The sequence below is a fragment of the Muscardinus avellanarius genome (genome assembly GCF_963383645.1).
Source record: "Muscardinus avellanarius genome assembly, chromosome: 2".
Taxonomy (NCBI): domain Eukaryota; kingdom Metazoa; phylum Chordata; class Mammalia; order Rodentia; family Gliridae; genus Muscardinus; species Muscardinus avellanarius.
The window spans coordinates 199,417,965-199,441,834 of NC_137787.1; the positions used below are offsets into that span (position 1 = coordinate 199,417,965).

The 23,870-nt window shown below is 50.1% G+C and overlaps 1 protein-coding gene across 1 annotated transcript in view; it reads left to right on the plus strand.

Moving 5' to 3' along the window:
- MYO16 (myosin XVI) overlaps positions 1 to 23,870 on the plus strand; it is a gene marked incomplete at both ends in the record, with an annotated part of 497,659 nt that overhangs the window by 420,072 nt on the left and 53,717 nt on the right. Inside the window, 3 exons of the mRNA XM_080689777.1 lie at positions 1,651 to 1,897; positions 4,027 to 4,295; positions 14,932 to 16,086. Coding sequence (XP_080545903.1) covers positions 1,651 to 1,897; positions 4,027 to 4,295; positions 14,932 to 16,086 — 1,671 coding nt within the window. The remainder of the gene's footprint in view (positions 1 to 1,650; positions 1,898 to 4,026; positions 4,296 to 14,931; positions 16,087 to 23,870) is intronic.

Here is a 23,870-nt window from a genome sequence, read left to right on the forward strand (position 1 = left end):
AGCTTTAAGCATATTAGGTGTCTCTATTACTTTCCTCTGCAGCCCTAATTGGAGGAAGTCATTTTCAGGCATTCACCATCTGAATCACAGTGGATATCTCAGATAACCTGTATGTTTGTCACTTTCTAGTCAGGAAATATTTTTAAGCTCTCCATCTTTCATAAGCCCCTTTGTCCCCAGGTGGCAAGAAGCAAGTGCCTTTGCTACACACGTTGCTTTTCCTTGCAGTTATCGGTCCTGTTTAACACACCAGTTCCTCTAATCTCAGACACTTAGAGCCGGCAGGGTGGCATCAGAGAGGCTGAGTGAAGGCAGCGCTCCGCAGCCGGCAGCCTCCTCAGCAGGTCCTCAGCATCCCAGAGAACTGCCCTGGGCTGGCCTTGCCGCTTGCCAGGGACAGGCAGCCCCTTTCTCACAGGCAGCCTGGTCCATCTCCTCCCTGTGCCAATTGTCAGAACGTCCTTCCTCCTCCTGATGGCAGCTTCCCTGCCACCCCCTCAGTTGATGGTCTGTCCCCTTGTGAAACCACAAATCCCAGCTCCATGATTGTGGACTGAGCAGAGGGAGCCAGGCCTCAGAAGCAGAGATGTGAACCTGACTTTGCCACCAGTGCTGGAGGAATTAGTACAACTTGGAAAATCCCATTATCATTCTGTCCACAGTGGAGATGATGAGGTTAAAATTATTTTCTTTCAGCTTTCAATGGCACAGTCCGGTGCCTGGCACATTCAGATGCCTTCTCTTTTTCTGTGTGTGTGTCAGTCTGGGGATGGAACCCAGGGGCATTCATCCTCCGAGATATACCCCCGTCCTATTTTTTAATCTTTATTTTTGAAACAGGGTCTCACTGGGTTGCAGAGGGCCTCACTAAGCAGCTGAGGCTGGCTGAGAACTGATTCTGTCTCAGCCTCCCAGATGCTGCGATGACAAGCGTGCCCACCGTGCCGGTGCAGACGCTTTCCTAAGGCAGTCTTTTGCATTTGTTTTCAGATCTTACATTCACTGCTGATGTGTTGCTGATTTCTGAATACTCCCCCTTACCTGCTTCCCCAGTATTTGCACATGTTTCTAGAGCGGCTTTCCTGGCAGCAGGGGATTAGCCCATATTTCTTTAAAGCCTCTCAAGCCTTCGGTGCAGTTCTGATTTCTGTAGCAACTAAACCAAAGTCACAGAAATAACATATGCATGATATTTCAAAACCTCGCTCCACGGACCACAGATGTTTCAGGAGTATTCTGATAGAAAGGAAGATAATCAGAGCACCCTAAACGGTGCAGTTGGAGCCACAGGCCCAACGCATCTGGGGTCTGGAGCTAGTTCTTCCCACAGACTGAATGGGAGGCCATCGATGTCCACCCTGCATTACCAAAAAAATTTAAAAAAAGAAAAGAAAAGAAAAGAAATCGGGCAGCTTGTACCAGCAGTACTACCTCGGGGCCCAGTGAGTCTAGAGGTGAAGTCTAGAGTCATTCCATCAGTGTTATCAGCACTCTGTTTCAACATTCCTCTTTGGACGGGACAGGGACGTTGGAGTAAATTCTCCTTCTGTGTTAATGCGCCTTGCTGGTAGCTGTGGCTCTTGTCTGTGTCTCGAGTTTTCCCTCCCTCTCCACGCGCTGACTGACGCAGGGTTGTGTTCTTTTATGAAGCGATCCGAGGCTTTCTAGCTCGCCAGCACTTGCTTCGGAAAATGAGCATCAAACAGCAAGAGGTCACGTCAGTCAAGAGCTTCCTGCAGAGCACAGAGGACTTGGCGCTGCAAACCTACCACGCCCTGGTCGTTCAGAACGCTTCGGACATTGCCCGGGAAAACGACCGGCTCCGGAAGGAAATGAGTGGCCCCCATCATAAAGAGAAGGTGGAGGCCAGGAGCAGGCCCGAGGAGGGAGCCCAGAGGTAAAGGCACTTTGCCTGCAGCTTAAGACCTTTGCGAGCGACTCAGAGGAGTCTTGCGGGTTCTGTTGGTGCAGGAGCTTGATGCAAAGGTCAGTCAAAAATTACAGCAGCTAGCCGGGCATGATGGCACACACTTATAATCCCAGCATCTGGGAGGCTGACACAGGAGGATCGCAGGTTCACAGACAGCCTCAGCTACTCAGTGAGGCCCTTTGCAACTCAGTGAGACCCTGTTTCAAAATAAAGAATAAGATAACAGGGCTGGGAGTGTAGATCAAAGGTAGTACCTTTGAGATCCACCCCAGTACTGCAAAAAGAAAGAAAAGAAAGAGAGAGAGAGAGAGAGAGAGAGAGAGAGAGAGAGAGAGAGAGAGAGAGAGAGAAAACTACAGCAGCTACCAGAGCAGGCAAGTATCCTGTGCTACCCCAATTCTCCTGCCTTCTGAGGAAGGTTTCCCAGACTGTATGCTGTGTGCACATTTGTTTAGTCCTAGGAAATTAAGTGACCCTCCTGCATGTGGGTCGCTTAATTACCTTCAGATCGCTCAGAGTTATAAAGAATCTCCACCTCTGCCTTAGCAAAAACAGAGCTGGACTATTGACATTTTTATGCAAGTGTGATATATATCGGGCAGGCTGATAGAAACTTCTGGAAATCTGATCAAGGAATTGCGACACCACTCTGAAAACATAAAAGTAGTAAACTCAATAAATTGATTGTGTATTTTATTTCCCTGTATAAATGGTCATATTTCCCTTGCTGACAAAGGGAGCTTTAGAAAAGGAGTTCTGGGTTTAAAAGTTCACTTGGGATGCTGAGCCTGGACCAGAAATGCCAAGAGAACCCGGGCTTTTTCTTGTTATCTTCCTGCTTCTCTGTGAATGACGCAGACACCCAGGAACCACGGGACCCTCCCGGAGGGAAAAGACATGGAAATTGCGTCCCGCTTTGAGGTCGGAGAGATGCTCCTTGTCCGTAGGAAGTTGGCTCTATCTTGTGTCTCTCTGAATAAGACTCTTCTTTGCCCTCTCTGCCTGGGTCAAATCATTTTTTGTTAAAGTGGAAATGGCAACCTGGCTCTTCCTAATTAGCTTCAGATATCTCAGTGATTAAATACTGAAAAAAAATCCCTTTGTACGGAAAACTGTAATTAAACATTACAAGGAAAACAAATTCCCCACTGAGCGCCACACTCTCATCTCCACCTACTTCATTTTCTACATGGGCGGCTGCGCTGCCTGGTGGTGCGTCCCGGCCCCGTTGGTGTTCTGCCACAGAAAGATATAATTATAAAGCAAATGCTCAGGAACTCCTTGTGGAATGAAGGCCTTGGCCTGTTGCTAGTGCATGATCACATGGACATGTGGAGCCCTAAGATATTTTTTTTAAACCAGATAACTATCAGTTTAGAATGATTCTCAGAATAATATTTATCATTTTCTCTGCTGGAACTCAATGCTCACCCCAGTTTCTCAATTCGATTATGTATTCATTTGTCTGATAGAAAATTAAGTGAAGAAGCCTGTGCCTGTTCATTTACTGAACACCAGCAGTTCCCTTGGCACCGGGCAACTGTTAGGAGTCACAGGAAAAATAATAGTCCACACATAATTAAATAATTGCTGGTGGAATTTAAGTGGCAAGGATGCTGAAATTAAACGTCTTTGCTAGTTCTGAGTAGAGCATATATTGCTTTTGCAAAGCGAAATGGCAGTGAACGCTCAGAATCCAATGCACCAGTGAGTCTCTATTAAGATGGATTTCCCAGAAATTATCATTCAGATTGAAATTTGGGTTTTCCGATTTGCTTAAGAATCAGAGTGTGAAAAATTCATTTAGTGCATGCCTGATAGGAAACGTGAAGCCCCTTAAGTAGAGTTGCGCTTGTGTGAGAATTTTATAAAGTCCCATGATGAACACCCAACCTGCCCATTAATCACGGGCAGAGCTGGAGGCTGGCGCAGGCCGCTGTGGATGGCAGGGCTGCTTCTGTTCATCCTCCAGCCTCAGCAGACTGTAGGCCAAGAAGCCCTGGTTATGTCGGCGTGAGCGGGTTCACTGTTGTTGCTTGAATACCGTATCTGGGCCTCTCTGGTCTGGGGCTGTCTGTGTTTTGTTCCCCCAAAAGAGCTGAAGACCAGGGTGGACCCCGCCATATCCGCGCCAGCTCCATACCGGTCTCCATGGTGGTGGACAGCCTGGCCCAGGCTCTTGCTGGACCGTCCATCCGGTCTCCATCGCTGCACTCCGTGTTCAGTGTGGATGACAGCGGTGGCCTCCCGTCGCCACGGAAACAGCCTCCGCCCAAGCCGAAGCGGGACCCCAGCACGAGGCTGAGTGCCTCCTATGAGGCTGTGAGCGCCTGCCTCTCAGCAGCCAAGGACTCGGCCAGCGAAGGTCAGCCTCCGGGGAGGGCCCATCAATGCCCTGACTTCTGGTCTGTGAGTGCTCCAGCACTGCGGTGGTCCTAATATATTTTTAATAGAGATAAATCCAATTGTTGGCTTGCCAGCAGCTCTTTAATCATTAAATATAAATATTATTTATTCAAATCTCTAAGCCTCTTAGGGAAAAGCTACTTATATATCATTTCCTTCCCTCCCCGCCCCGCCCCTGCACTGAATTATCAGCCTCAAAGCAGAACCCATTCAAAAGTTGGTTGCTGCTCCAGGTACATGTTCCCTAATTAAAAGGTCAAACGATTTCATCAGGCTTTCCTGTGTTCACACGCTAATTAAAAAGCGAGCCTGCTCCTTCATGCCGTAAGCGGCACTATCACACAGAGGAGAGTCGTTGGGGAGAAATTCAGTTGGCAAAACTTTTGAGACTGGAGAGAAAATCTTCCCATCGGTGGTCTAGAAATATTTATGCAAACAAGGAAAATCGAGGTTTATCCTCCATCAAAGCCCTCATAGGTGAGTGCTGCTGTCATCACTGCTTCATTATTTGGCTGTAGAATCGTGGCAGAGGACGTGCTTCTAATTAGAACACTCACAGATGTGATACGGTCCGTCGATATCTGCTGTGCCGGGCCCCATCCCCGGCTCACGTATGTGTGTCTGTATCTTCCTTCGTGGAGTTTCTGGTCTTATGGCGAAGGACAGAGGAAGACACAGTAGGCAAGTGCATGCGTGCAGATTTGGCAGAAGAGCAGTACTGCAGAGAGGAGTAAACGGTGCTCAGGTAGTCATGGGGGATGAGGAGGGAGGGCTGGAGTTCCCAATGAAATGACAGTAAATCTCCCTGGAAAACAGGATCTGAACCTAGGCAGAGCACAGCGCCTTCAGTAAATAAATAAACCAGAGATGCAAATACACAGCAGAGCATCGAGGTAAACAAGGAAACGCTGACGGCCCACGAGGGGACCAGGTTCCAGCCACAGGACGGACGCCTCCAGCAAGGGCACTTGCTCCTAGGGCTCTTCCATAGTGGCTGTCGGTGAAGAGAGCACATCTTCCAAAGCCACGTAACAAGGCCTCCAGCAACCTGGCCAGAGCCTGTCTCAAAATAAATATAAAAAGGGCTGGGGATGTGGCTTAGAGTTAGAATGCCCCTGGGTTCAATCCCCAGTTCCAAAAAAAAAAAAAGACAACAACTACAGCAACAATAGATCTTTAGGGGAATCTTTACTATTAAACAAAACAAAACAAAACAAAACAAAAAAACCAAAAAAAACCAACCATGGTGGCGCACTCTTGTAATCCCAGCATTCGGGAGGCTGAGACACAAGGATCGCATTTCCCGGACAGCTTTGGCTACTTAGACCCTTTACAACTCAGTGAGACCCTGTTTCAAAATAAAAAATATAAAATAGAGCTGGGGGTGTAGCTCAGAGGTAGAATTCCCCTGAGTTCCATCCCCAGTAACACACACACACACACACACACACACACACACACTGCTGACTTAATGTGTAAGCCATGTTAAAAAGAGCAGGTGAGGTTATGGGGAGTCAGACATCCCGCATGTATGCTAAGGAGGGTCCAGTGCATGGTTTTAGCATTCCTGTGATAAAGGTAACAGTGTAGGGTGGGAAACAACGTCCAGGATGGTGCAGGATGGTCCTCCCAGGGGAGGTCAGCCAGTCATAGGCTAGAACAGGGCCTCCCAGGAGGAGGGCGTCTCCCATTGCACATGCCGGAAGCAGTTCCTGGTCTAAACAGGTCAGCAGCACCTGCCCCTGGGAAGCAGGATCCTCACATCGCCATCCTGGCCACGGTCACGTGTCGATGCGGGAACCATGGCGCAGCTCTCAGAAAGCAGCCACTGAAATTAGAGGAAAGAATTTCCGGTAGTGTGGACCAGAAAGAACACTGAATAAATTGCTGAGACTAGTGAGACGGGGAGAGGAGAAGTCAGGGCTCAAGGCAGCATCAGAAATCGAAAAGTGAATACGAACTAGGATTGACAGTTACAGTGTCTACCGCATGCAGCCCAGCCACGTTCGAACACTGCAGCCACCCGCTCGATAAACTTGCATAAGTGGGCCGCAGAATCGCTTGTGTAGTCTAACAAAAGCCCTGCTGTTTCTGTGCACAGACCAAGGCAAGGCCCCGGAGTCAGGTTTTAGAGTAATCAGGTGCCAACATTCAGACGCTTTTGAGAAGAGATAAACCAATAAGGAAAAGTCAACTCAGAATGGACCTTGAGCTCTCCCATAGGCTAGGGGAAAAATTGCTCAGAAACCTTAGAAAATACAAACCACATATGAAGGCAAAACGATGAGCAATCGATCAATAAGTGAAGGAAAAGAAGCAAGATTGCAGGGTTAAAACCATTTCAATTCCTACCACTGTTCACAATACGCCACGCAGCGTCACTAGACCAGCAAGCCGTTGACCAAAATGTGGTTTCTCAGAACCCCGTTTTCTCGCACAAGAGACTCCCAGGCGTTTAGGAATGTCCCCTCCACGGTGTCCCCCCAGGGAGCACCTTTTGGAAGCTGTGACGGGCCAAGTGCACACACGGCTTCCTTCTGCCCATCTACACGCTGTGCCGTTTCCCGCAGTGCATGATTCCTCACACTGGTTCCTTTGCGAGTGTTGGGTCTCCCATGCCTAGAGACGTGTTCCTGCCCTTTGGAAAATGGCTCCCGTGGATTTTTAGGAATCCGTATATCAGGATTCTTGAGTGCGTTGGCTTAATAGTCTCTGCAGCTCTGTGAAGGGAGAGGGCTGCCGGGGGCTCAGGCCCTCCATTTCTCAGTGTTCAGGTTTCTAGTCCAGGGCACAGAAGTTGCTATGTCCACGAGCGACGAGCCAGCCAAGGGCAGGGCCATCGTGGAGAAGGTGGCAGCGTGGGACAAGGTGAACTTAGTCCTCTCCTTCAGGACCAAGTCATTCTAGTACCTTCCAAATGTGTGCAGGACCCACTCCTCGCGGGTGGCTGGTGAGTTCCAAAGTAGCTAAAATGAAATACTACTGAAAGTGTACTTCCTCAGTCAAAAGTCACATTTCAAGTATCCAGTAGCAACAGGTACACAACTTCCCACGGCCCAAGAAAGTTTTACTGGGTGGCCGTGATTCTAAACAGGCCATTTGTCTACCAGAGGGCAGAACTGAATTTTGTGTCCCCGGTAAAATGATCAGATTTATCCCCACTATTACCAGTGGTAGATAGAAAGACAATCTGACGGCTCATTAGAATTCTCCAAGAACCTCCTCTTCACAAGGACCAGGACTACCGTGAAGGCTGGTTTATTACCAGTGTCATCCCGTTTGATGGGTTAGACAATCAAGTGTAGGTTCGCTCCCTCCACAGATAAAGCTGTCAGGCGGTTCAGAGGGTTACAGAGTGGAAGCTCCTCCCGGAGAATGGGGCCAGGAAATGTGGAGGACCCAGGCAGGAATGAGTCATGCCAGGTTGCCCCTGGGATCGGTCTCCCTCATTGGCACATTGTGTCACCCTTGTGTACCCCATATTTTGTTCCCCATAAACATGGCTGTGGTGAAGAAAGGCAGTATCCAGCACTCGTTTCTATTGTACCGCCATAGTGTCCCGAAAGCATGAAGCAATTTACAGACCAGTCCATTTTAACACTTCTTTGCAAACTGTGAAAGAGCAAGAGCCAGCTATTTGAGAGGCCAGTTTTCTTCCCAGTCTAGGGTCGCTCTTGGCAAACCTCTCGGCTAGAAAAGAGAGGTCCGGGCCCTGCCTTCCACTCTCCTTGCACGGAGCCCTCAGCCTACACGCCGTTCCCCTGCACTTTCTGTTTCCAGCGTGCAGCCTTTCCCCCCCTGCACAGGGAAGGGCTGGCTGATGCACCTGCTATACCTTAAACATGGCCTTGCAGAAGCGACCCGCCTCCCCCAGTCCCCGTGGCCAGGTGGTGATGGCTGCAGAACCGAGGACAGCGAGGGTAATTAGAAGAGGAAAGGTCAGGCTGGCCAGTCCTTATCTCTGTCCTATAGATCACAAAACCCATGAAGGCCAGATCTTCTTCTCTGTGAAATGGGTTCTGCGTCTTGAAATGCAAGGTGGCGTCCATGATGATACAGCAGCCCAGGCAGAAGGTGCTTGAGGTGAGGCAGGAAAGCGAGCGCTCTGGCAGCGGCGGCCTCCCTGCTGCTCCTGAGGACGCCCCGCGCGCAGCCTCCTTCCGTCCCAGTGGCCCCCACGCTTGGCAGCAACACCTCAATGAACCCCTCAGCCATTAAAAAATCCCTGTCCAACTCCATTCTCCACCAAACACAGGCTACACATATAAGTGAAATAATACAGTTCAGCGCTGTGGCTTTATTTGGAAACTACATGCTGTGGGTTTTTTACTGTCTTATTTATATTTTCTTCTAGAACAACACTTGTCATATAGAGAGTTCTCAATAAATACTGGCAGAACGTACACAGCCACGTTATAGGAATCTATTTCTTTGTGCTTTCTCATTATCACAAGCCCACTGCTTGGCAGTAAGCAGAGAAAGCACCTTTGGCAAGGTTCAGCGTACACCCTGGAGAAGCGTCAAGCCTCCTGCGTCAGCGTATTTTTAGCAGAAACCCCTTTACTATGTGTTCTTCAGTTATCTGTAATCTGACAGAAATCAGGTCTTCTGTGAACAGGCTTCTGAGCAACGTGTTGCTGGAAGTCACGGGTGCACAGGACCGCCTGGCTCTCCAGCCAAGCTCCATGGGCCACGAAGCAGAGGCTGACCAAGTGCAGCCCATGCCTGGCTGCAATCAGGAGCCCGCAGAGGGGGAGGGGGAGGGGGAGGGGCAAATGGACCGGGCGATGAGATGAACAGAGTCACAGCAAGAACAGGACCCAAGGGGGCCGGCCAATGTGGGAAGGACATCATGTGTACAGGGCGTGGAGACGGGATGGGAGGGGAAGAGTGGTAGTGCCAGGATTTTTTCTACCACCACCAAACACACACACACACACACACACACACACACACACACACACTAACTGGGCGCAGTGGTGTCTGCCTGTAATCCCAGCCCTTGGGAGGTCAAGAGGGTGGCAGGCTTAAGAGCAGCTCATGGTAACTTACCAAGGCCCTGTTTCAAAACTAAAAGTAGAGCTGGGGTGTAGCTCAGAGATAAAACATCCCAGTATAACCCACACACACACTGCAAAATAAAAAATTCCACAGCTAGGCATGGTAGTACGCACCTGTAATCCCAGTACTTGGGTGGGTTAAACAGGAAGATCACAAGTTCAAGACTATCCTCAGCAATTAAGCCCTGTGTTAACATTTAAAAAGAAAAATTAAAAAGGGCTGTGGATGTAGTCCAGATGTAGAATGCCCCTGGGTTCAATTCCCTAGTGCCAAAAACCCCACATATTATCTTACAACTCAGTGCAAGCCCTCCTGCCCACTTGCAGCTGTCTGCAGGTGCACAGAGCCTTGCGGGCCTGCAGCTGGCTGAGCCTACAGCAAGCGGCCCTTCCCGGGCATCGCTGCCATCCCAGGCCCTGTGTTCAGTGCTAATTTTGCTTTGGGACTGAGCAGAATCGTACTGGGAGGTGGACACGGGGAACACCCACACAGACACACACCTACATGATGATGAAGCCTCCGTTCTGCTTCTCCTCATGGCCACGCATGCAGATACCTTGTTCTCAGTGAGAATGGGCGGAGAGACTTGGGTGAGGGGCAGGTGGTGAGTTAGAAGTGTCCAGGAAGCCTTAGGAGACGTTCAGAGCACCATGCGTGAGATGTTCAGCCTCAGCGTGGGCGAGCTACCCTGGTAGCTCTGGCAGGAGTCGCCGTACAAGTACTGACGCGTCCCCTGGGCACGTAGAGGCTAACCCCTGAGTTATTGTTGGGGTGCCCATACTTGCCCTGCAGTGACCCCGTGGTCATGAAACGTCATACTAACTCCATTTTGTAGATATTATCTAGTAGTTGCAAATGTTTGATGCATACATTTTTAGAACTGAAATTTTTTAAAGAAAATTCTAAAATATTAAGTTGTTTAATATGTTTAAGCCTTTAAATTTATATTCACAAAGTTTCCATGTGGGTACACACACATGCCCACCCAGAAACAGCCACAGGCCACGAAGCCAGATTAGACATTCATTCTCTCATTGTGGCTTTCTAGTGCTGTCTTATGAAGAACGGAGAGTTCTTCTGCTCACCCCCTGAGCTTCCAGTACCGATCAGAGGGCATTTTAATCAGTTTTCCTCCCTGTGACCAAAATACCCAACAAGAACAACTTTGAGCAGGAAGGTGCATTCTGGCTCACAGCTTCAGGGCTCTGTCCATGGTTGGCTGGCTCCAAGGCAGAAACCTCACGGCAGTGGGGCAGGGTGGAGGAAGGCTATCTAGCTCATGGCAACCAGGAAACAGAAGAGAGAGGCAAAGAGAGAGAGAGAGAGAAGGAGGAGACAACTAGGGACAGCTAGAGACCCAAGGCCATGCTCCCTGTGGCCCGACTCCTCAGACGCACCCCACCTGCCTACGGTTACCACCTAGGAGATCCATTCCAGTCACTAGCCCATCCGTGGACTCATCTGCTGATGAGATCACAGCCCTAATTCCCTTACTTCACCCGTGAAGATTTTCGCATTGCTGATGCAAGAGCTTTTCCAAAGGACATTTCCTGTGCCAGCCACAGTGGAGTGCAGGACAAGGCACTGTGCGGTCCTCATCACCAACCCAGTTCTCTACCTATCCATCTTTCTGGGAGCCTGTTCTCCCCCATGGCTCGATTCTGGCTGTGCAGGAGGAAGGATGTGCGTGAGGATACCTGTAGATGCCTGTGGAGGGCTGACTATGTGCAGCTGTGCTGCACAGCGGGACTGTTGTCACGGCCCGGGTGTAGAGGAGGACTGGAGTCACGGAGCAGAGTGGGACACCCCGATGCCACACACCCAAGCTGCTGGGCTGCAGATTCCTGTCTCTCTACCGCCTGCTAAGAAGCCATGCTACCTTTAGGTTTAATAATTGAATACAAAAATATTTTCTCCCCAACTAAAGCAAACCTGGAGGGAATACTGTATTGATTATCTACTGTTGACTCATAGACCACCAAAAATTACTGGTTTAAATAAGATAATGATGTTTTACTTTTCTTTCGGGCTCTGAGCTCAGCAGGGTGTATCTGGGTAATTGTCTGGTGGGGTCCCCGTGGAGCTGCCAGGAGGTGCGTGAAGTTGGTGGAAAGCTGCCCCCCCCATGTCTGAAGTGCCCGTCCCCTGAGGACTGGACACCAAGGACAGGGCTCCTCCTTGCCTGAGCGGCAGGCTAGCTACAGAGCATTGAGTCTGCCCGTGGGAATCAGAGCCCCCAAAGCATGTGCTGAAAGCAAGTGGATAAGGTGCCACGCTGCATGAGCCAGCCTGGAAGCCAAGAGGTGCCTCGTCACATTCTGTCCACCAGGACAGGCCCAAAGGCCAGCTTGGTTTTGAAAAAAGAGGCATAGGTTATGCCTCTCGATAGGGCTGCAAATACAGCAACGGCCAGTTGTTTCCAGGAAAAACAATCTGCCTCAGTCTGTCCACCTTCTGGACCAAATGATTCAGACCCTTTCACATTGCAAACGCTGCTGCCTCCTCCCCAGACTCCTCAAAGTTCCCTCAGTCCACCAGACCTCAGCCTCTAATGGAGACCCAGGAGTGTCCCTCTGCATGAGGCTGTGACCTCCAAAGACCAGTTGCGGATTCCCCCACACAACAGTGTACGCTGGAGGGATGGGTAGAGGATAAGGGTCGTGTATACTCTTGCCCAGAAGTGGGGTTTAGTGACACGGAGCAGTCACTGGTGTGCGCAGCTCTGAGCAGCAGCTGGACACGTGTTGTAGGGCCTCGGTGAGGACTCAGTCCTGGCGCCTGGCGTGATTTTCTAGGATTCCTAGTCTGTGCTCTGGAATCTTGATGTCACCATCGGAATTGTAATCTTCGTCCACAAGCAGGGACTCAGGTTTGGGACTGCTGCTTCTCTTTGCCAATTTCCTGCCCATACAGTTCTAAAAGACCAAGTCCCTCCGCCTGTTGGCCTCTGCCCCTCCCGACACACTGATGCAATTCCTTTAAACATTTGGTGAGTTTCTGGTGAATCACTTTATACTTCTCTCTCTTAGTCACAGCCAACATCTACAGGTCTCTTAGGGATAACCTCTGCTCTTCAGAGCTTTCTGGATCATTCAATGTAGCAGCACCTTTGATGCTTCTAAGGAGCCTGGGGCTCCTGTGGAAAGGTCTATGGAGCACCACTTGAAGGTTTTCTGTCCCGTCACGAAGGGTCTCATTGACGCGTGCTTGGCTTCTCCTGTGGATCACGCTTTTCTGGAAATGACATGGAGTTCAGGGCTGCTTGGAGTCCAGTCTTCACTGGAGATCAGCTGGCATCTGGAGATCCTGGCGTGATATCATTTCCTCTCAGATCCAGAATGCCCCGGCTCCCTTTCCAACAGTGCTTTCTTCTCTGTCTCACCTCTTTCCTGTTTCACCCAAGGCAGTTGAAGGAATCCCAGGGGCAGCCATGGAGACGCTGCCCAAGCGTCTCCTTAGCCAGCTGACTCAGGTCCCTTCTCCCATCTCTTGTCAACCACCCCAACAGGTGTCAGCGGGGCTGGACTTTTCTCTAGGACATAAAGCGTGTCCTGTCTCCTCCATCTTCTGCATGTCCTCGCCTTCCCTGAACCTCTCGGGTCTCCCTGAGGGCCGCGCGGCTTCTGCTAGTGGCCCCAAGACCCCTCTCACTCCCCAAGTCATGGCACGGCCCATGGATTTTGCATTGTTGTTGTTGTTTTTGCAGTACTGGGGATGGAACCCAGGGGCATTCCATTCTGCCTCCAAACTACACCCCCAACCCTATTTTTTATTCTTTATTTTTTGAAACTGAGTTGTAGAGGGCCTCACTAAGTAGCTGAGGCTGTCCTCGAAGCTTGATCCTCCTGTCTCAGCCTCCCGAATGCTGGGATGACAGGCGTGCACCACCACGCCCGGCTCGGTTCATGGTCTTACAGCAGCACTGCACTTCCACTGTCTGTGTTTATGTCTACATAACAACCTGCCCAAAGGCCAGGGCCAAGGGTGCAAGGTGGCTCGAGTGGCGCCTTCCTGGCTCCAGAAGGTCGCAGTGTCTGCTAACCAAACCTGGCCCGGCTCGCCTTCCTCCAAGCTGCAGTCAGGACAGTGCTGTGCCTTGGCCACTGGAGGAGGCGGTCCTGGACACAGCTGGAGTCCGGGATGGGAAAGCTGTGCAGGGGCAGACAGGAGCGGGTGGTCCTCTGGACTCTCCTGCCCTGACCCCTCCACAGGTCTCTCATGGTGGCTGTTTTGGGGTGCCCACACCTCATCCACACCATGTGCCCCGAGGGTGGGAGCCAGGCTAGGGCTGCAGTGGCCTAGGCCAGGCCTCGGGGGGCAGCCAGCCTCCTCTCCACCTCTTATCCCTCCCAGGATCGAGGCTCAGGAAGAGCACGTGCGACTGACAATACTGAAGCCAGTTTGGGAAATGCCATGGGCCTTGCACCCTGTCGGTGATTCAGGCCTTCGTAGCCGCTTCATGATACTCACGCTCAGGGCCCGGCAGCCCCCTGCACCGCCCGGAGGCACTACTCACTCACTGCTGCGTTTCAGCACACAGAAAGTCACCCGAATAATGTTAACTAGAGAGTTGCACGGTTAGGGTGTTTTCTGTTCTTAAACACTGGAGGCTCGGGGGAGCCTCCAGAGGTGGCCCCATCGAGGAAGAAAATGAACTCAGTCCTTTTCCACGTCCATTAGACAGATGGCTTCCGTTTTGCTCTGTGACGACAGAGTGTCCGGGTCTGTGTGAGCACTTTCACATAATTTATATCTAGGTCATTCCTCAGACACAGCCAGGAATATCACCTTTTTATTTTCTTCTTTTGGTACTGGAGATTGAACCCTAGGACATTCTAGATGCGGTCTGCCTCTGAGCGACAGTCACATTTTATTTTTTTATTTGCAACATGGTCTCATTAGTTTGCCTACAGTCTCAGTAGGTTGCTGAGATTGTCCTGAAAACTACAATCCTCCTGTCTCAGCCTCCCAAGTACTGGGATTACAGGCATGTAATTACAGGCATGTGCCACTACACGCGGCAAGACGATCACCATTTTCTGCATGTCTACACTGAGGCTGAGCGGCATTTGCCCAAGACTTCTTATAACGTTACCTTTCCACAAAACGCTTCTCTGAGCATGCTGCGCAGCGCGGCCTCTAGCCATCGCACACCATGACCCCCGTCACAGGCTGCGGGGCCCTGGCCCATCCTTCCCCACCTCCAAGGCCTGCGGCTCCCTAACGCACCCCAGAATTCACTCAGCCCCCATCCCTCTTCAGGTGACATTGTCCCCAAAGTGTGGACAGACATTCTCTCCAGCAACCACCTCGAAAACCACCACTCCTCTTGGTGGGCTCCGCAGGTCTGGGTTTGCTGTGGCTCCTGCAGGTTGGGGGTAAAAGCAGGCCTGGGTTCTACACAGTTGAGAACCCACAGGGATGTGACCCTCGGTGGGCCCAGGGGACGGGAGACCCCAGCCATGCCCAAGCCCTGGCTTCTGCAAGGAACTTTAACACTGTATTAACACTTGTCCCCCCCCCCCTTCCCTCAGCTCTAACCCGGCCCCGGCCCCACAGCGATGACTACAGTACCATGAAGAAGATCCCCCCTCGGAAGCCAAAGAGAAGCCCCAACACCAAGCTCAGTGGCTCTTACGAGGAGATTTGGGGGCCCCGGCCCCCGGGCGTGGCAGGCCAGACAGGCACCCGCCCAGCCCCAGGCACGCCCAGCACACAGCGGGCCTGCCCCATGGACGCCGCCCCTCAGGGCTCCCCGAAGCTGCCGCTGCGCCTGCCGCTGCCTCAGGGGTACGACGAGGACTCCGAGCCCGTGTACATCGAGATGGTGGGGAACGCAGCCAGGGCTGGCCTTCCTGAGGCCAGCAGCCCGGACCAGGGCGAGTCCGTGTACGAGGAGATGAAGTACTTCTTACCCGAGGAGGGCTGCGGCCTGGGGATGGGGTCCTTCCTGTCCGCCTCGCCCCCTCTGTCCTTGGGTACTCGTCCAGCCCTGGCCCCGGAGGCTGGCCAGGGCAGCTGCGCAGCCCTGAAGGACGCCTGCGACATCCCGCCTCCCTTCCCCAACCTGCTGCCCCACCGACCGCCGCTGCTGGTCTTCCCCCCGACCCCGGTGACCTGCTCCCCGGCCTCCGACGAGTCGCCCCTGACACCCCTGGAGGTGAAGAAGCTGCCCGAGCTGGAGACCGCCCTCAAGTACCCGGTCCAGCCCGAGGGCTCCAGCCCCCTGTCGCCCCAGTATTCCAAGGCCCAGAAGGGCGATGGCGACAGGCCCGCGTCCCCAGGCCAAGCGGGGCTCAACGGGCCCAGCAGGCCCTCCCCACCGCCGCCCCCCGGGCCTCCCCCGGCGCCCTGCCGGCCGCCCACTCACTTCGCCTTCCCTCCCGAGGCCTGTCCGGGGGTCACCGTGAAAGCTCCCCCGAATGCAGACCCGCCCAAGATGCCCCCGAAGCCGAACTCTGCCCCCGCGGGCCCCTGCAGCACTTTTTCCAAGGCCCCTTACTCCCCTGCGAAGGCGGCCAGGGCTGAGCACAGGAAGGCCGCCTCCACCTCCTCCTCCCCGGCCCCCTACAGCCCTCCAAACTCCAGGCCTCTCTCCAGCCCTCTGGACGAGCTGAACAGCCTCTTCAGCTCCGGGAGGAGCGTGCTCCGCAAGTCTGCAGCGGGCCGGAAAATCAGGGAAGCCCCAGGTGAGCAGACTCTCCGCCTGTGCGCACGCGGTGAGCTTCGTACCTGTCCACAGCTGTGCCAAGTGGGTAGTTTGTAGGTATAGGCCATGTGCATAGATAATATACGTGTCCACAGGTATGTGTCATGTGTGTTTATGAGTCCACGGGTATATGCTTTGCCCATATATGATATACAAGTCCATAGGTATATCCCATGTGTATGTAATATACAAGACCACAGGTATATGCCATGTACATCTATGAGTCCATAGGTATATGCCGTGTGCATATATATATTTCTGTAGGTATAAGCCATGTACATATATATAAGTCCATAGGTATATGCCATGTGAATAGATAATATATGTGTTCTTAGGTATGTCTTATCCGTAGATAATATATTAGTCCATAGGCATATGCCATGTTCATAGATAATCAATGAGTCCATAGGTGTGTGACATGTGAATATAGTCCACAGGTATATATATAATATGAGTCCATAGGTATACACTATGTACATATATAATAAATGAGTTTGTAGGTATGTGCCATGTGCATATAATATACAAGTCCATAGTTATATACCATGTGCATAGGCAATATATTAGTCCCTGGGTAAACATCATGTATAGATAATAAAACTAGATAATAAACTAACCTATAGGTATATGGCATGCACATAAATAATATTCAAATCTGTATGTATATACCATGTGCATAGACAATATATTAGTTCTTAGATACATACCATGTGCATAGATAATAAACAAGTCCATAGGTATATGGCACGTGCATACATAATATGCAGATCTGTATTATGTATATAGATAATATATTAGTCCTCGCCCATGGGGAACCACGTACATAGATAATAAGTGAGTCCACAGGTATACGTCTTGTGCATAGAAAATATGCAAATGCAGGTTGAGGTGTTTGTAACAGTCAGTCATTCAGAGCAGAGAGGAAGAAAATCTTAGGCGGCCAAGATGGACAAATAGGTAGGAATTGTATTTCCATTTTGCAGAATAAAACATTAAAATCTTATAGAAATAATTAACATTAAAACCAGACTTAGCCAATTATAGCTGGATACGTGTTTTAGTACACAGTTAAGCTTTGACTCTTGGTTTCTTTTCTTGTAAAACTTCCTCATAATCTGCAAGTGGGCATTTCCGGCAGTGTCACATCGCCGATTTCCACTTGATTCAGGCTTCACGGTCACCCGCGGTGGCCCTCTGTCGCACTCCCGTCCCACCTTGCCACGGGCATCGGGCCCTTTACCTGTCGAGCCCAGCCTCGCAGGAACACACGCACCTTCAGGTTGCACTGAACGGGCCATGTTCAGAGCCTTGGACCCCACTCTGTCGCATCTGTTTCTGCTTTGGCGGCTCAGCCTGAAGCCGGGCTCGCACGGGCAGCGGGGCGCACGGGCGCAGCAGTAGGTCGCCGCCGCCAGGGCCTGTGCCTGCGCTCAGAAGCGCGGTGTCCCTGCCGGCACAAAGGGAGCTAGCAAAAGATCGAAAACCAGATGCAGCTGACCTCTTGTAAGTAACTGGCTTGGGTCACGCGCGCTTTCTGCACAGATTCCCTTAATAATCACAAAGAAGACAATTTTTGAATACATACTTAAGGTCTTTATGCAAAATCTAAATATTTTCCCAATGTTTTTTGTTTGGAGGAAGCAACGCATCATATAACATGTCTTCTCCTTAAGGAGAATTGGTCAGACGGTGCTTTACACGGGGACTAATCGTGACTATGACCATCCCTACTTTATGGGCGGGGATTTCGGGGTTGAAGCACTCATATCTTTCCTAGGTTCAAGAGGCAAGATTGGAAATAAGTTTGACCTGTTGTGTGACATTTTATACGTGCACTATCCTGCTGATTCTTCAGAAGAAAATCCATAAACATCTTCCTTCATTTAAGAAATTATTTTAGGTAGGAAAGCTAACAAAAAAATAAAAAACACATCAGGCAGTCTGAACAAGAAGAAAGTGGGTCAAGGCCAGGAGCCCTCAGTGAATGGAGAAACCTGCTCCCTACTCACTCTCCAGACAAATAAGCTAATTGTTTGTTTAGCTAACAATTTCTTCTTAATTATAGGCCATTAGTAAATGAAATTGCACTTGAAAGTAGCAGATGTTTGAATTTCACAAGGCAGAGGAATCATTCTGTGAACAAATTGACCTTTGCATTTAGAACTCAAAGTTATTAAAACCTCATAGGCCTCGCCTTGCTCTAGACCGGGACGGGGTGGCACTTTTCTTGGTCCTCCTCTATTCACGAAAGCGAACTTCATGGATTTCCAGACTCCTCACTTTGGAAACCCCTGAGTGCAGGACACAAAGGAGAGTCCATCCACACTTCCGTGCGGCCTCCAGGCCTGACGTGTAAACGTGCTAATTGTATGCCCTGTGGCGGCATTAGCCAGTGTTCAGAAACACATATCAACACCCCAAGTATAGCAGTGCTACTCTGACTGCAAAATTATGTCTATTTTCTAATCGTGAGTTTTTACAAAATAATTTGTAACCCAAAAAGATTGATTTGAGCCACTTAGGACTTGGGTAGTGATAACAGAAAACTTAATAACACAGACTGAAATTACAGGCACTTGCATGGCAGAAAACGATATGATACTGATTTATTACTAATTTATTTATTTACTGCCATACTGGGGATTGATCCTAGGGTCACTTTACCTCTGAGCTACAACTTCAGTCCAATTTTTTTAATTCAAAAACAGATTTTCACTCAGTTGCAGAAGGTCTCACTAAATGTCTGAGGCTGGCCTCGAACCTGCGATCCTCCTGTCTCAGCCTCACTGGGGTTACAGATGCGCGCCACCACACTGGGACAACTATGTGGTTTTTATGGTCTGTGATGAGAGGAATAAGTTTACTGTGTGCATGACATGTTCTCATGAGATAATACAGATTAATCTTTTCCAACATAAAAGGGACCAAAGATAAAACACAGAAGGAAAATATCCAGGGCTGGTGGGAAGCTTTGCAGCTGCGTCTAGGACTGTTAGGGTTTACACAACTTACTCCTGAGGGGAGCAATTCATTTCCTTCGGAATGAATTACGGGGCTTCTAGTTGTGATTTACTATCGCCTTGGGATTTCTTTCCTTGAGAGTTCTAAATCTATTCCTCCCTCTTTATATTTAAACGCATTTTAATTTTCACCTGAAATTACTCGCTTGTCAAATAATCCAGTGAGTGGCTAATTCGCCCTCCAGGCTGAGGTTGATTACGGTGCATTTCCTGTACAGTTGTGATGTGGGAAAATGGTTCTGCGGGTTTTGCAGAAGGGTTCAAAACGTTACCTTGCCTGCTTGGAACAGTGGCTTTGAGGGGACGAACCTGCCCGTCCACCCTCTGCTCTAGCTCTGTCGTGTGTATGTGGAGTTCGGTGTCAGGGGGAAAGGCTTTCCATCCCATAATTATCCTATAGATTTGTGGGTGGGATTTCCCAAGTATCCTGTTCCTCAAAAACGTTCCCTTTCTGGAGATTCTTTGAGTAGGCGATCGGAGGCACACGGAGTCGGGGAAGATGTCAAACGCGTGCAGAAGAAAAACTATTCTGCAGTCGAGGGACGTGCCCGCAGTCTGAAAGGATGGTCTTAGCTGCAGATCCTTGTGGTGGTGTGTCTCAGGCGCTGTTAATACCCAGTTGGTATTAATACTGCGGCCAGGTATCTGATCACATAAAAGATCGTAGCATTGCATCCATTTTATAGACGAGGAAACCACCCGCATTAAATGCAAGAAAATGGAGGTGCAGAGAAGTTAACAGACACGTTCAACGTTACTCTGCTCGTGAAAGACGGAGCGAGACTGGGAAGCCGACCCTGCCTCTGCGTCTCTTCTCCTCACCGCCGGTGACATGCTTCCTAGGAGAGCGTGACCAAGGGAGCTCCAGGAACCCCCGTTTGCTCCCTGGGGTCCAACAAGTGAAGTCATAGGGTTTGGACACAGAAAATCCCCCAGGGCCTCAAGCATGCCAAGTGCACTTTAGCAGACGCGTGCATATGGTTCTGAAACATGCCGGCCACGCGGCCCCTCCGGGAAAAGAGCAATTGCATGCTTAATTGCTGTGCCTTTCTAGATATAAATATCCCATGAATTCACATTTTTTGCGTCTGATGTTATGACTAACGTTGTTATACCAATTATTTCTAGTTTCTTAGTTTAAAAACAACTGAGACATCGTTCCAATGCGATGGGGGCGTCCTTGGCTTGCGTGGCCACTAGGGTGCTCCGTTGCTCCAGGCGGCTCAGAGCCTGGCTGTTTATTCACAGTAACGTTGAGGGAAAATCCCTGGTATTCTTCTCTACTCACTGAAAAAGATCAGGACGCGAAGCTGTTGACAAGAACGCTGCGCACTGCTCATGGAGGAAGTCTGGGCAAGGAAACGGAAGCGAGCCAGGCTGCAGGAAGGGAGCGTCTAGTGCGCAGCGCCTTCTGACGACACTCGGTGGCTTCGCTTTTGGGCGCTGTGCATCTTTACCTCATACGATACAAATAGGTGTCTTAGAAACTATAGTATGCCATATTTCTTCTCAAATGTTAGGTGGATTCAGTAGTTGCCTAGCGGGCAATCTACCTAAAAGGAGCAGGTGACATAGACCTGTATTCACTAGCTCTAGCCCTGGTGGCAATTTTACCTCGCATAAGTAATCGGTGGGCAAATGGAAGTTGCCTTTCGTTTACAAGATTACAAACATTGATTACAAACATTCCAAACAAGACCATGTTGAATGTGGAAGTCAGGGTTTTGTATAGACACATGTTTAGTTTGGTATTTTTTACTCTGTCGGGCTGTGTGTTTGAAGAGAAATTCATTTTAAAGTTTACCTTATGGAAAATTCCAAACAGATACACAAGTAGAGGGAATAAGGATTCTGTCCGTGGCCAGCCCCATTTCTGCTCTATCTCTCTTCATGTCTCTCCTCCAGCACTGGGCGATTTGGAAATCCATCCCAATATAAAATCATTTATTAATAAATATATCAATATTTTATCGTAGATGTTCTTTGGGGGAGGCGGGTCTATTCTCAAGTCCCCTCAATGAGTGCCAGCTGGCCAGCGAGCTTCTGTCTTCAAGACTCAGCTGTTCATCATGGTGACCTGAATCGCGGAGCAAAATGATCCTCAGGGGCTAGTGGTCCAGCAAAACGGTACCTCTCCGTAAGATCTTCCACCTCGACTTCATTGACATAGTAGACAACTGGAGACAGCCCTTCTACTGGGTGGGGGATGTGTATTTCTAGATATTACATCCTGAAAGAACTAACCATCGAAGATCAAAATTCATAAAGAATGCGGATCCCGTCTTAAATTCAAAAAGGAGCTCAGAGGCATCGTAGGTCAGCTGTGAGGTATAGACGTTTCTATGTCAAGTTCAGTGCGATTAGCTGTACGTGTTGAGTAACAAGAAACCCAAGGCTCTGGTGTCCCTGGAAGACCACTGACTTCCCGGCAGGAATCCGCACCAGTCTCGGGCAAAGTGTCTGTCGGTGGCCATTCTCTGCACCTGGTGTTTAAGCACCAGTCCCAGTATTATCACCATTTAATCTCTGACACATTCAGATGAAATTGCAGTCTAAGAAATTAGTCTGCCGTATGCAAATCTTGACAGAATAATCGGATGCAGAGCTCAACACCCCACGGGCTTCTCGTATTGGCGCACTTCATCCTGTCCAAAGCAGTCAATCTCTCGCTCCCCCAGATGACTCCCCTCTGTGTGATTTACTGTGTGTTTGGGGGCGGAGGGGGTTGCAGGCTCATGAAAATCATAAAGGGCGTGGACAGGAGGACACATAGCTTACCGATGAGCTACTGTTCAGGCTTCTGGGCTGCTGTCTGTGCTCTCATCCATCAGAGAAGTCCCCTTGTGTGGCGCTGAAGTATTCTTCTGTATCCAGGAACCATTTCCAATCAACACTCAATTTTGCTCTTTTTCCAAATGAAGATGTCCTTGGGGGACACTGGATGAACAACCCTGCAGAAGGAATTTCTCCATTTAGCACCGTCCAGGCAAGGATGAGCTATTCAAAGTGTAGCCTGCGTCATGTCAGTAAACCGGGGTTTCTACGCGAGGAGACTATGTCTCTGAGATAAAAAGGATTTTTCTTGGCCCCTCTGCAGTAACCAACAGTAGCTGTGTTTGGAGATTGAGCTTCTGCATTTCAGTATTTCTAATTCACCAGCATCTAGTAGAAACAATATTTTGTTCACTAAGAAATGAGGGTTGAATTTTAATAAATTGATCAGTAGGCAAATGTCCCTATGTTAAGAGCGCAGAATCCCCCCGTATTAATTGGAAAGACAGTCTTTTAATGCCCAAGTATATGTTGTGAATTTGATGACATTCTTTTCTTCCAATTTATGACGCACTGACTTCTCTAAATGTGCAAGGATTCATACAAGGAAGTTGCAGAACCAGACCTGCTAACACCATGTCACCCATGGAACGTCACCATGTGTCTGAGAATCCCCCCCAAAGAAACAAATGAATGAACCTGACTTTGCCTCTGCCCTTTCACAGGCCACATGAGAGGCAGACAGGTGCACCTGATTTCAGTGAGAACAATTCCAGGAGAGGAGGAAATCTTTAGCCTGTGTTTGTTGAACCTCTCATGGAGCTAGAGCTGAGCCCCAGGTCGTTCAGGAACCCCAGGGGTACACGTGTACCTTGTTGGAAGAGAGGCTTTTAAACTTTGTCAGATTTTCACTGAACATGAGTGGGCTGGGGAAAATGAGGGAGCACGGAGGCAGGTGTGCACACAGGGCGAGCTCACAGCCAGGAAAGGAAGAGCTGGATGCCCTAGGAGCCCCTGTACCTCCTGCTAGAGTCTCTAGGCAAGCAGGAAGAGTGACAGAAGGGGGCAGCGGGCAACTGGTGTCTTCCAAGTGCAGAAGTAGGGGGAATAGGAGACGGTGAGGAGTCCAGGTACGAGGTCCTTCCACAGTGCAGCCGTGGGTATTGAGGAGGAAGGGGAGGGGAGGAGCAGGCAGTAGTGGGGCCGGAGCAAGCCCAGCATTCTACCTTGCCTTTGTGATATGGCTCTGGGATATGTCCACTGTTTCTCTTCTGTCACACAGAAATTCAGTACCAGTGTTCTGGCCAGCACTCTCGCAGCCGTAATCCAAAGACCTGACCATGTAACCTAGAGGAAAGAAGACTTACTTTCTAAGAGTTTGGGGCTCAGTCCTTGTGAGGCTGGGGACCACAGATCTCAGTATATGGCGGCGGGAGGCAGACAGAGGGAGAGCACATGGGCTGAGCTCCTCACATCATGGATCTGGGAGCAGGAGAGCAAGCAGGGAGAGGAGGAACCATTTATGTAGTCCCAGAAGCCAAGCCACAGCCCCAGGAATCCACCTCTAGCCACACCCTACGGCCCTGGATCACCACCCAAATAAACCCATCGCAGGGGATTTATTCAAAGCTGCAATTACAACCCTCATTACTCAATTATATCAGCTGCAAACATTAATAAATGAGCTCATAGGGGACATTTTGTATGTAACTCTAACAATGAAGTCTTCAGATCTCTCCTACGAAGAGCACCAAGTGCCATAGGAGGGGCGTGAGCAGCGGCGGTGGCGATTCTGGCCACGTGCGGGCGGCCCCAAGTAGGGGGAAATTCTCAGACGCACCGTGCACTGTGCCAATGGCACTGTGTTCCTGACAGTCAGAGCCAAGCGCTGTGACCAGCCCTCTGCTGTTGGCGGGCACCCTGACACCTCTCTCCTGGGTAGAGAGGTGGGTGAGGCAGGTGCCACAGCCCT